Consider the following 12,815-nt stretch of genomic DNA (forward strand, 5'->3'; position numbering starts at 1 on the left):
GTTCACAACAACGGCAATCTGTCCAGCGCCGCATTTTGCACTTTACAGCATTCAAATTACTTTAACCCCAAGAACATTTGTGTTATCCACAAAATTCAAACAGCATCTGAAAGCTGAGATCTTAAGCTCTCTGACAGTACATAACACTTTATGGCAGCAATATGGGACTCTATTACAAGTAGAAAGGAACTGTTTCAGAGTCTTCCACATAGACTGAAAAACAAAAAATATGAAGCCATAATATGGATACTGAATGTTCAAGACCAAAAAGCATGTTTGATGACATGTAAAATAGTTTATTTCTACAACCTCAAAAAGTTTCGTTAAGGACAATTACAGTCGTTTCTGATAATAAATATGCTAAAAACTTCAAGTCCATTTTTTTTCTTTTTGACTAAAGCACCCAGTTTTAAGTATTTATTATTTATAATAATGATAATTAATGCCCAGATATTAAAAGTGAAGTTGTTCCTGAAAACAAAGGTGCAACAGAATTTGCAAAAACAACATTTTCTGACACTTATTGCAAAGACAACATGAAGACACCTAGGCGGCCTGTTATAATGACAGTCTTAAAAGGGTTACAGAAATAATAATTGTTAATTTTCTTTGCCAATTTGTATCGCACCTAATTCCTTTTTGGGAAACATATTCAGTCTTGCTATAGTTTAAGCCTTGCTACAGTTTTCTATTTGCATCGAAAAGTTATACATTCATTAAGTCGGGTATTGATTAGGTCTAAATCTTGGGCAGGTTTATAGTTCTGCAGCAATGACATTGATTGTGGCTCTTGTTGCTGTTGAAGCCTCTTTTTGCATTGATGCCTTTGTCAATAATGGGAATAAAAATGGTTGAATTGCATTATCTGTTAGAATAATGTTAGAATGAGCTGGTTATGGCAATGATGTCCACGTGTGGTTATTCCTCACCTTACAGACAGCTGCAGTATACTGTTGAAATTAAAGCATAAATCAATCCCAAGCTGAGCACTGAGTGAACCTAGAGGAACAAAAATAAATACTGCGTTGTACTGAACTACAACTCGACTCGCTTTAATACTTTAATTTTCTCAGAGATGTCAGGATATGACAGCTTGGGGATAAGCCTTGTCACATTAACTCAAACAAAGAACATGACAAGGACATAAAGCACAACACTGATGTCACTATTTTTACTCCTTTCATTTTAACTTTAAATTCTTTCTTCCATACACAAAGACACAAACAGACACAGCGCCTGCAGTCACAGTAAATGTATCACTTTTCCCCCCTGCTGTGCCCCAGTTTTTCAGAAGTCAGTTATAATGAGAATAAAGCCTGTGATCCCACATTTGGACCTATACACGTAGCTCATTTACAGGGCCATGGGTGCACTCTGTATGTGTGTGTATGTGCCTTTTCTAAAACATCCTGAGTGCAAGCTGACTTGTCTCCTTGTCTCTGCACTTACAAGGACAGAAGACTATGGCAGGTAATCAATTACTATGTTCATATCCTGGGGTGCTACCGTGGGTATTTGTTTTTCTGGTCTAATCATTTGCACTGTCATTACAATACAGAACCCACCAACAGGCTAAAGGTGTCAAACTGTTATCAATAGTTGGAGGTTTACAAGCAGAAACCAACTTATTAATATTTCATTAGACACAATAAAACTTTAATTTAATCCAAGTCTCACTAAAGCTTGCATTTAATTACTGGCAATTAACACCAATAACAATAGCATGTTGTACATTTTCAATAGTTTAATCAGTAGAGGGACAATAACTAAGGATAAAAAGAAGGTTTTTTTGAGGTTGGTTCGGATAGTACATAACCAGAAAACGCACATTGCTCAAGATAAAAGTGGTGCAACTACAAATAATTAAAAGCAAGATTTAAAACAGTGTTAACATGTAATTTACTATAATAGATAAGCTCACACCTTGTTAAATTAGAAACTAAAGGAGCTTACAAAGGAGCTGGTGCTGTCTGTATCAATCAAGGCAAAGTGAATTAATCTTACATAGATTGGCCAAGTTAGTCTTCTATCTTAACAAAGTGTGTGTGACTGTGAACGTGCGATACAGCGATAAGGTGGATTTTAAATGGAAGGGCTAAATGTAAAATCCAATGTTAAAACAGACAACATCCTCTCACTAAGTCGCTGCTTTCTGTACCTGTTTCTCCCCCTTTTTTCTGGCTGTATGGAAACTAAAGGCCCGTCCATGTTGGTTTATCTGAGCTGAACACAGAATTAAACAGATTAAACACATTAAAGTTGGAGATCCAGAAAACAAAGAGGGAAAAGTAGAAAAATCCAACCGTGATTGGAGTTTGTAGCCTACAACCATGAATCTTTATTTCCATATAGATTGCAGTGAGACTGGTTGATTTGGGTCCCTAATATTTCTAATGATAGGCTATGTTAAGCAATCAGGCACAGACAAACAATTACTGAGGTTGAGAAGTCTTGATGCATGGCATTAGAAATGAGTCATGCACAGTAAGGTTACTAAAGGTTTACGAAAAATGGACCAAAACAGCTCAAAATTCATGGAAAACGTGCAAATACAGATGCTTGAGATGCTTAGAGAAAGACAGAAAAACTGAGACTGTCACATATAAATCATAATCAGCTGCTAAGGCGCTACGTTGTAGAGGTGAAATTAACCTCCATCCATAATGGAATGGCCTTTGGTAAGGGTGACCCCTCATTAACTGCCTAGACAACTGGAAATGTGCAACTAGGAGCTAGCTCAACTCTAAAGCAATAATCAGCAGTGGTATGGATGGTGAAGTAGAACACCCTCGGAATCATTAAATGCATTCTTATTCTAAAAAAAAGAAAAAAAAAAAGCTCACAATTATAAAGGACACAAAAAAAAAAAACCATTACTGATTTACTGACATGCTCTTTGGAACTATAATGAAGTAATCAAACCACCCAGTCACACAAAAGGTACTAGGATTAAATGTGGCTGTTTCACCATTAAATAAATAAATATATGAATACATAACTGTTAACCTGCATTTAATTAGTGTAAACTTGGTTCACATGCATCAGTATGAGCCAATCAAATCAATTCCCTGACGTCAACAAACCTCTTCCTGATATTTACTCCAGTTAATATTGTGGTTTAGGAAGTGGTTTCTTAGCAATAATGGGACAGATAAGTGACAAATTTGGTGAGTTTTGTTATTTTTACCTTTGGTTTTGGCAATATAAAGATAAAAGATATAAAAGCACATGTGGATGATCCACTGTTTGACTACATGAGCTGCAGTGGTAGAATATTTCCGTCGAAAACAGATCTCCCTTTCCCTCTGTTTACACACAAATGCAAAAAACGGAAATTTGCTGAAATCTCCACTTTGGCTGCAGTTTTTGGAAAACCATTGTTTTCGGTGCGGTTGCCCATCGTTGTCGCGTAAATGATAGGCACAAACACAGAGAAAACTCTCCATTTTACCAGATACCCAGCTACATGGAAACGTAGCCCAACAGAAAAGTAAATCAAATAACAAACACATATAACAACCAGACATCAGGCATTAGAATTAGCTTTATCTACTTATAAAATGGGAACATAATCATAAACTTAATGATAGATACGCTCAGGGAAAAGACAAGATACATTTTTAAACTTACATTTTTTTTTATTGTTTTAGCCGTTTCATCAGCAATAGAAATACAAAGGCAGCCAACACTCTCTATCACTGACCAAAAGCATATTTTGAGATGCTACAAATCATATACCAAAAAAAAAAAAAAAAAAAGCCAGAAAAGCTGGCAGTTAAATGGATGCAGAGTTGTTGCTATAGAAATGATACATGGTTGCACTGGTGTAAACTGGCAGGTTTTTCAGAACGATGTGGATGAAGTAGATGCAATTTTCACCTCGTATCATCATGAATATTTAATCTGAACAGGGCTTTATTAGTAAGTGAGCTTACAAAGGGCTTACATACTACAGTGGATACAGTATCTGCCGGAGAGGATTTCGTTTTCAGTGTATTTGCATGTTGGAAATCAAAAAGGCTCCTTTACTTATCCAATCATGGCAAATATAGGAGAGTTACAGCTGCACTAAGAAGGGAATATACACACACATACCTTTCCAAATAAGCCTGGCTGAATGGAGGCCCTTTAAATGAATCGCAAAGCATTCACACTTCTGTCCAGGAAACCATTTAGCAACACAGACCCTCATACCCCTCCCTTATTCATTTCTCTGTCCCTTTCTTTCTTTCTTCCTACATACACTCCACACACCTCCTTTCAGATGTCAGTCACACAGCATGCTGTTAAAAAGAGGCCTATTGCTATGAGGGAGCATGTGTGTCTGTGTGTGGGTGTCTACCTGTCAGTGCTGATGTGTGTGAATAACACATGGGCTTGATGCCTTTGACCCAACAAATGGAAGCAATCAACAAGCTATTACAGCACACACTGTGTCATTCTGAGAAAGACAAAAAGTTGAGTGAGATAGAGGAAGGGAGAGAGGTGAGGAAAAAAGATCAGATATTCTTTGGGATTTTATTTTCAAAGCAGAGAAAACATATTTGCCACACAAGCCAACTGTGCAATTTAGATTTCTTTAAAAACTCCTTTTATGCCCGTTTCTCTTTTTCCCATTCAATTCAGTCGGACTAAAAGAATAATTAAAAAAAAAAAACAACTTTTAAGCCACCAAAGTAAATAAACAACCTTGGAACGCTGAAGTAATTTGACTGTGTACTTTTTCAAAGTTCTTCAGCAACATCCTCTCAAACTAGATTCAATGGTTTTTGTCGTTTCTTTCCATATTAATATGTAAAATATTTAACATTTCTGAGTTAAAATATATAAAAACAACCACGCTTGTGTGATATAATTTGTTGACTCACGTACTTGCATTAAATGCTCCCAACAAGACAAATCTGTGTTTTTCAATATAACAGTCTGTTTCATTCGGCATCATATCCATTTCATGAGTAAACATTGCAAACACTAGGCAACAATGACTACAACATATAACTGCAAAATAGTTACACATATCCTAGCATAAGAATCCCATAATGTCACAGGATTATTCACAGAAATACTGCAGCATTTCAGGCAGATTTCCATTTCTATTTGCATGTAATTTTAAAGTACAACCATGCAGCAGAAACACTTCTTTAACAATGTGACCAGTGGCTCATGTACTAACCTATGTGCATGATAACGCTAATATCTAATTTAGCACAATATAAGTCGATACCTGTAACCTTAAATTAATATACTGAAAAATTAAAAATGGCAGCAAATTCCCGAGTCAAATCATGATTAATATGTTTACTCAGTTTATTTCAGTGCTTTCATGAAGAGTGTACCCAAAATGTGAAACAATGTTTTGTTTTTTGTTTTGGATTTGAAGTAGACTCCTCCTCCAGTAACAACATTTAATACTAGCATTAGCGAATGATGTTTGTGGCTAATTCATTACAATCAAATGACATAACATGGATATATGTCATGGTTATAAATGTAAAATTACCTAAAAACCTGAATACATGACCTTGTCCATACCACACACCAGGTAGATTTTCATTGGTAATAGTAAAAACAACTCCCATAATTCCATGCTATTACAAGAAAAAAAAAGTACTGAATCAAGCTAAATAATGGTGAATAAAAATGAAAAATCTAAGAAATTTGTGTGGTTAGGTGAGAGCTTAGGAATCATAGTTGATTGGATTATTCATGTCCCACTGAGTAAAAGAACGAAGACACTTACAAAGTTATGCGTGTGTCAAACTAGCAGTAACAATCACATTATAGCATTACTGCATACATCTGAAACTGAGCTGACTGCATACAGATTGTATTTACCATATAGCAGCTGATCAGCTTTAAGGATAGGCAGAATCACGTTATTTACATGTACTTCTGTAGAATGAATACAGTGCAGATGTAGCATGGTAGTATATGAGGTATAAAATAAATAACCGGGGAATTATTCAAAGGCAAATGTTTGTCTGGCACCAAATACATTAAGCAACTGTGTAAATGTTTATATATTGAGTTCCTCTTGTGTAACCTTGACAGATTGAGAGCGTGTATACAGTGCTATAGTGCGCTATAGTGCACAGAGGTAAAAAGAATAATGCTAAGCTTCGTTTCGATGTGGGTGGAATATCAGTGTAAACACACACTAAGGTCTTGTCCCAATTCTACCATTTCTGTTTGTGTTTCATGAGATTTGGGGGGGAGGGCAATATTACCTTGTGCATTTCTACATATTTTAACCTTTCTTAGACATGTCTTAGTTACACAACTGACTTTGTTCAGGCAAGGGTGGACTGTTTGTGGTGGACTGTGGGACGTTTGTCTTGCACTAAGGGTATGCATTTCACTAAACAGCCACAAAAAACATAAAGCCTTAAACATCTTTTAGAAATGCAGACGCTTTTACTAAAATAAGACAGGTGTGGAGCTAGTTTTGACCATGCTCTGACGCAACATTTTGCGTTTAATCAAAACAGAAGCTGAGACAGAGGAATGGAAAGACAGAGACTGACTGATGGGTGCAAAGAGATATTAAGTCAATGTGGCAAAAAATATATTACCAGAACCAATAGAGTACTCTTTTCCTATTCTTTTCTCTCCCTCCTTCTCCTACCCTGAATAGTCAGTTAATTAACTGAAAAGGAGGGGGAAAAGTGTGGCAAGCAAATGTCAAGCTTGACAAAGATGAAGGTTAGCTTTTTTACACTAATGCAAAACAACAGGAGCCTAAAAAACTAATTCTAGAAAATAAAAGTAATTAAAAAGGCCAGGGGGTGGGGGGGGGGGGGGGGGGGGGGGGTGAGCGCAGAATACTAATTGTTCAGTTTAGCAACATGCAGAAAAATATGAAAATGTGATCTGTTGGGGAGGGAGAAAACTGGTTTACTAATTAACTTTTTATTTTTTATTTTCACTCAAATGCTACATAATTATGTCAACCTCTTTGGCTGAATTTATGAAGGAGGGAAGTTCATTCAGAGTAATTAAGTGTTTTATTTTCTGAAAATGTCTTCATTCACAGGTTCTTCGTTATCAGTCTTCCACTTAGCCGCCACCACCGTCTCCCTCTCCATTTCCAGCTCTCCCACTCTGTGTCTTGCGAGGCCGGGCAGGTGCAATGGGCCATGTTGACAGCTTGTCCCTGCTTTCTTGCCGCAGGGGAAAACTGTCACCCTTGTCATTCAGGCCCGTGAACACAGCATGGAGAACCTATGTGTGTGCCTGTGTATGTTCTCAGGAGGCTATGTCAGTGTGGGGTGAGAGGGGTGAGGGGCTTTGTTAGCTCTGCCAGAAACAGCTGAATGCACGGAGACTCACACACACACACACACACACACTGAGAACGCTGAAAATGACTTGGGCATGATGGGAGTTTTCACAACCCCACCCTGAAAGGCCAAAAGTGAATAACTGAGTGAAACTTTATACTGGCTGACAATGTCATAAAGAAAAAGGAGAGAATCTCTGTCGAGTCTTCAAGTACTGTTTCTTACTGCACACAAACCCACATCCACACCAAGACATATGTAACTGTATACACTGAAAATAATCTGTATAATATATGCTGAAATATATGAAAGAAAGAAAGAAAGAAAGAAAGAAAGAAAGAAAGAAAGAAAGAAAGAAAGAAAGAAAGAAAGAAAGAAAGAAAGAAAAAGCTGTACTACTGCCTGTGATGCTGTGATTGGTCAGGTTACAGAATCTAAGAAGTCCATGTAAATAAATGTTCCTTATTGGCGACTGTTGGCTTTAATGTGGTTAGATTTCATCATCCTGACTGTTAAATACTGGTAAGCTGCTGTCCTGCTCTCCATGCTCTCCTACACATGAACTAATATGAACCCTGCATTACAAAGGCAAAAAAATGCATTTGACCTTTAAACTCCACTGTGGGACCAGATAGGCCACAGACCTGTAACTGTCAGAACTGTACCACACTTGTTTTCAGGGTGAGCTACCACCACTCATGTGGGACTCCAGGAGGAGAAAAACACAGGAACCTGTATTCCAAAACATAACACAAGGCTCCAACATGGCTCAGTGGGTTACACAGTCAAGGCCTCAGAGAAAGCCTGTGTGTGTCTGCGTGTATCTGTGTGTGTCTGTGTGTATTTGTGTGTATCTGTGTGTGTTTGTGTGTGTGCGTCCGGTATGGGGCATTGGCCCTAGACAAAGTGCTCTGCCAGCTTTCTGCCCACTGGTCTTTTCATTGCTGATGGATGGGCCTTGTTCAGCACCATCTGGCTATAGGATGCTTCACATTAATCATCACAAACACACATATACACACACTTGTGTCTCTTAAGCATACACACACCCGACAGGTATAAGATCATTAAATATACAGGAGAAAGAAAGAAAAGAAGAGAGGCAGAAAAACAGAGAGCTGTTGGATGTTTGGTGCAAAAACAATTAGTCCATTTAAAACCGTTGTTTAATGCGGTATATAGCCTGGAGCTATGGAACAATAAAGCCTGTCTAACCCGCTACCCCCACCCTAACTCAGTCTTTATTAATGACCTTTTTGTACCTATAGGAGGATGCGTATTAGCAATAATGGGTGTGAAACACCCATTCCTTCCCTTCTGTCTAAATCCGTCCCACACACAAACGTGGATGTGTTAGTAAACACATAATATCCTTATATAAACCGTAAGCTGAAAGGCCAGACACCCAAGGGAATTTAATGTAAAATGAGGGACATTATCAGACTTCATTTATTTCTATCTAACGGCTATACAGGGCTTAATGCAGCTGATTTGCCTCAACATTTCCTCGGTGTGTGGACATGGGCAAGGACAGGCGGAACAGTGGTTGATCAGGGAGGAAGCATGCTTGACATTAGATTTATTATCATTAAATCATATCTCACGGCTATCTGGGTTTGTAATGCAAAAGGATTTATTTTCACATCTACACAATCTATGAAAATGGAATGAGACCTACAGGAATAAGGCTGTAAGCAGAGCTGCATGGTAAATGCATGGGATATTTCAATAACAATATGCATGTATGGGGGCGATTATATGCTATATAACAGAAGAGAATTCCTTTTGACAAATTGCATCCATTAAGTAGGGAAGGAGGCAAGTTTGACCTAACTTTTTCAACTGGAGATTAAAAGCATGATGTCATGTGGCAGTAACACTCTTGGCATATCAGAGCAGATTAATTACTTCTATCAGATGCAGTCGTTTTGCTCTGTGACATTTTAGTCCATATTTTAGCTTAATAGCTGTTCACAATAATGTGCGTAAAGTAACAAAAAAGAACAAAAAAAAGAAAAGAAATTAATGTGCAAATGTACAGTATATAACATAAATATCACTGTTTCACAAATGGTTTAGGTAGCTTGTCCTTTTACACAGGACATTTATTAACATGTAGACAATTTGCAGCCTTTAGTATGAAATGAACAGTGGCTCTATCTTAAATGCTCTGAGGACTTAGTTTAGTTTTATTTCGAGCACATAGAATCATCAGATAACAAAGAAAACAAAAATAACAAACAAAATTTTTCGGGACACGAAAAGGAGTGGGAAGAAGTATAACTTATAAGCTCCCACCCCCATTTTACAAACTAATAATTAAATCAATTCTGCTTCCTTTAACACACTTTTTTTTTTTCTGCATATTTTTCCAGTAACACAAAAACATCCATACAAACCATTCACATACACTTTTTTAGTCACCCCACACACCATCAGGTTTGCATAATCAACCATTTTTAACATAAACTATAATATTTATATCCACTTCAAATACTTACTGCAAATACAAACATGAAGAAATGTGATATCTCCAAACCATGATAGTCTGTATTAATTCATTACAGTAATATGTTAGTTTCTGCATTCTTCTATATTATATATAACTACATATACACTTATTCAGACTGAGAACTAGTCTACATTTTGAAGAAAATCTTTTGAGCTTTAACTCCTTGTAAAAAAGACTGAACATAATTCTCGCATTAAAAAAAAAAAAAAAAGCACATGCATAATGTTCAACTCCCTCAGCTTCACACTGGACAAAAGGACCAGTGCCTGGAAAGATCCCTCATTGCACAGGTTTATGCATTTGTCACATTTACAAGGAGAAAACTGTAAGATCTGATGTGTGCATATGATACTGTCTGGATATGGTATCTCCAGTGCATCTTTTTTTTTTTTTTTTTTAAATAATACTGGCTTCATATGACATAAGGATCAGAGCTCTGCAAAAAAATGGCATCAACAGATTTTCAGGTGACTGCATGTCTTGTGAGATACAAATAAATGTGACTATCACTTTCACTGGTGTGTAACAGTAACACAACAGGCCTTTTTATGAAAAGACCTACTAGAAACAAACATGTTTTGCTTTTCCTCTAAACTATTCCCAGGATATTTACAAAACCATATTTTCTGACACCCATCCGTACTAATCTTAATGAATCAGCATGTTGGCAGTAAAAAAAAAAAAACACTGTTGAGTAGAAGTGTAAATGTAAAAACTAAAGCTTAACACAAGAGGCTTAATACAGCATAGAATCACAGTTATTTTCCCCAATTCCTTCATACTTACTCAAGCATGGTCACAAATATTAAATCTCTCATTTGCATTCAGATGTGTTAATGAATTATAAAGATATCCCCCGCTAACTTTGCTCAATTCAGATTCCATGTTTGTGCTGTGTATGTGCTTATCCGTGCACATGTGTTCATTGTGCAATATTATTAGTTTGCATGGAAATGTGTGTGCGCTCCAGTGTGTGGGAGGCAAACATCCATGCCTGCCGCACAGACAACGTGATCTCTCTCATATCCTTTTAATTAGTGCGTAACATATAACAACTGCACTAAAGGCACAAACTCCACTAGAGGCATAAACTCTGCAAAGATGAGCTAAAGCTTGGCTAAATTATGTGGTGTGACAGGGGCAGGGAAAGCTTCAATCGCCAACACTTAAATCGATACGCTGCAGACATAAGGCGCCGTACTTGTGCTTTACTTTGCCATATTTGTTATTGTCATATGGGTATGTAATTACTGCTGTTCAAACCAGTGATTTTGTGCATTGAACATTAGCTGTGTGCATCTGGCAATAGGAGGTTTTCTGACTTTCAATCTCTCGTATGTGTTTACATTCGTCAACAGGAAGTGAGATTCACACACTGGCCCTCTAAGTAAAATAGTCTGTCATAGGGAGCGGTATTTTTTTTTTGTAATTAGCCAATTCGAAAGCATCAGACCTCACATTAATTTGTCTATCATTCTGTCCTTGCTATTCACCACTGTGATTTACATGATCACGACGACAAAACATGACGGACTCGCACGAAGAAACAATCCAATATAGCAAAATGTAATTTCTTTTCTCTGTGACGGGCTGAAAAATGCGGCGACAGCTGTTGTCATGGGGTTGACAGTCTCAGAAGGACATCTTTATATAAAACTCAACACAAAATCACACTCACACTGTTGTCACAAGGGTCTCATCATCATAAGCATGCCTGAAGAGAGCCATGTTCAATCTGCTGTCAGATGTTAACCTCATAACGTATGAGCCAATACACACACAAACGCATGAGGAAGAAGATTTATCTCTGACTTTGGAATTCAATCTCGCTCACATTCACTCACACACACACACACACACACACACACACACACACACAAAAAATGTAATCAGGAACCAACACTTGAGCCGCCCTCATCCACTAGATTGCTGACAAGAGGTGTCCATCTTGAGGAGATGACAAACTCATCACTCAGCCTTAAAGACAATACAGTGAGGGTGACCTACAACTGCTGATGTCAAGTGGAGGCTTGTCATCGAGAGGTGAATAAACTTCTGAGTTTCTCCCATTACGAAACAAAGGGTGAATGAGCAGATAAAATGAGTGACACTGGCACATTTAACAGGTGAAACCCAGGCAGGTAACACAATCTAAACCCGGAGAGTGATCCTTGAGAAAAGACAGAAAGACGTCTCACCTTGTGGTCGTAGGGGTTGTAAGAATGGAAGAGTTGTGACAGTTCTTTCGTTCGTTGTTTTTTCTGTAAACAAAAGGGAAAAAAGAAAGTCAACTTATAAAAGTCACTTAGAGATGCTCATGCCAAATTATTTCAATGCATAACTGTGACTTTGAGGGAATGGGTGCGTTTGATTGACTGCTGAGTTCAGATATGAGCAGTCATTGAGGATCGCTTACTTTATCTTTCAGGCAATCGCACAACATGGAGGAACAAATGAACCAAAACTACCGGTATATTACATTTCATTCGACATACGTATGTTACTCCAACTCAATGCAGCAAAGAATACATGTAATTTAGCTTCACTATAGCTGTGGCAAAAAAGATTTCTCTTTTTCTTGCTTTATTCCCGCCTAACGTCTGGCCTTGACCTTCGTGTCCTTAATGTGTAATGAGATGCACAAGCGTGAGACATGACTGTTTGATATGTGGCAGTTGTTAATGCAATCAGTTACATGAGGCCGACACAGTTACAAAGAGCTCTAATTAGCTCGCTGATTAGGCCATGTCTGGCTAACGGGTAAGGATATATGTACGCTACTGTAGCTAAAGGGAGTCTGCATTCAAGCCCCATTCCCTCTTTCCTCTCACTTCCCTGTCGGTTTCAGCGTTAGTATGTAAAGGGCTGGATTCGATGTCCTTAGGCCTTATCTGCACATATGGAGCAGACAACTTACAAGTTGCCAAGGCATCACACACACAAGCATCATTATAGCGTGAAAGAGGAATTCAGCTTCAGGATAGAGCTTGAGGATGAGAAGAATCGGGTGCAAGTAGAAAAAG

The 12,815-nt window shown here is 37.8% G+C and overlaps 1 protein-coding gene across 1 annotated transcript in view; it reads right to left on the reverse strand.

The window, feature by feature from the left end:
* Positions 1 to 12,815, reverse strand: part of cdkal1 (CDK5 regulatory subunit associated protein 1-like 1) — a 282,213-nt gene that overhangs the window by 70,295 nt on the left and 199,103 nt on the right. Inside the window, exon 12 of the mRNA XM_030158613.1 lies at positions 11,991 to 12,053. Within this exon, the coding sequence (XP_030014473.1) occupies positions 11,991 to 12,053 (63 nt within the window). The remainder of the gene's footprint in view (positions 1 to 11,990; positions 12,054 to 12,815) is intronic.

Source organism: Sphaeramia orbicularis, chromosome 16 (genome assembly GCF_902148855.1).
Source record: "Sphaeramia orbicularis chromosome 16, fSphaOr1.1, whole genome shotgun sequence".
Taxonomy (NCBI): Eukaryota; Metazoa; Chordata; class Actinopteri; order Kurtiformes; family Apogonidae; genus Sphaeramia; species Sphaeramia orbicularis.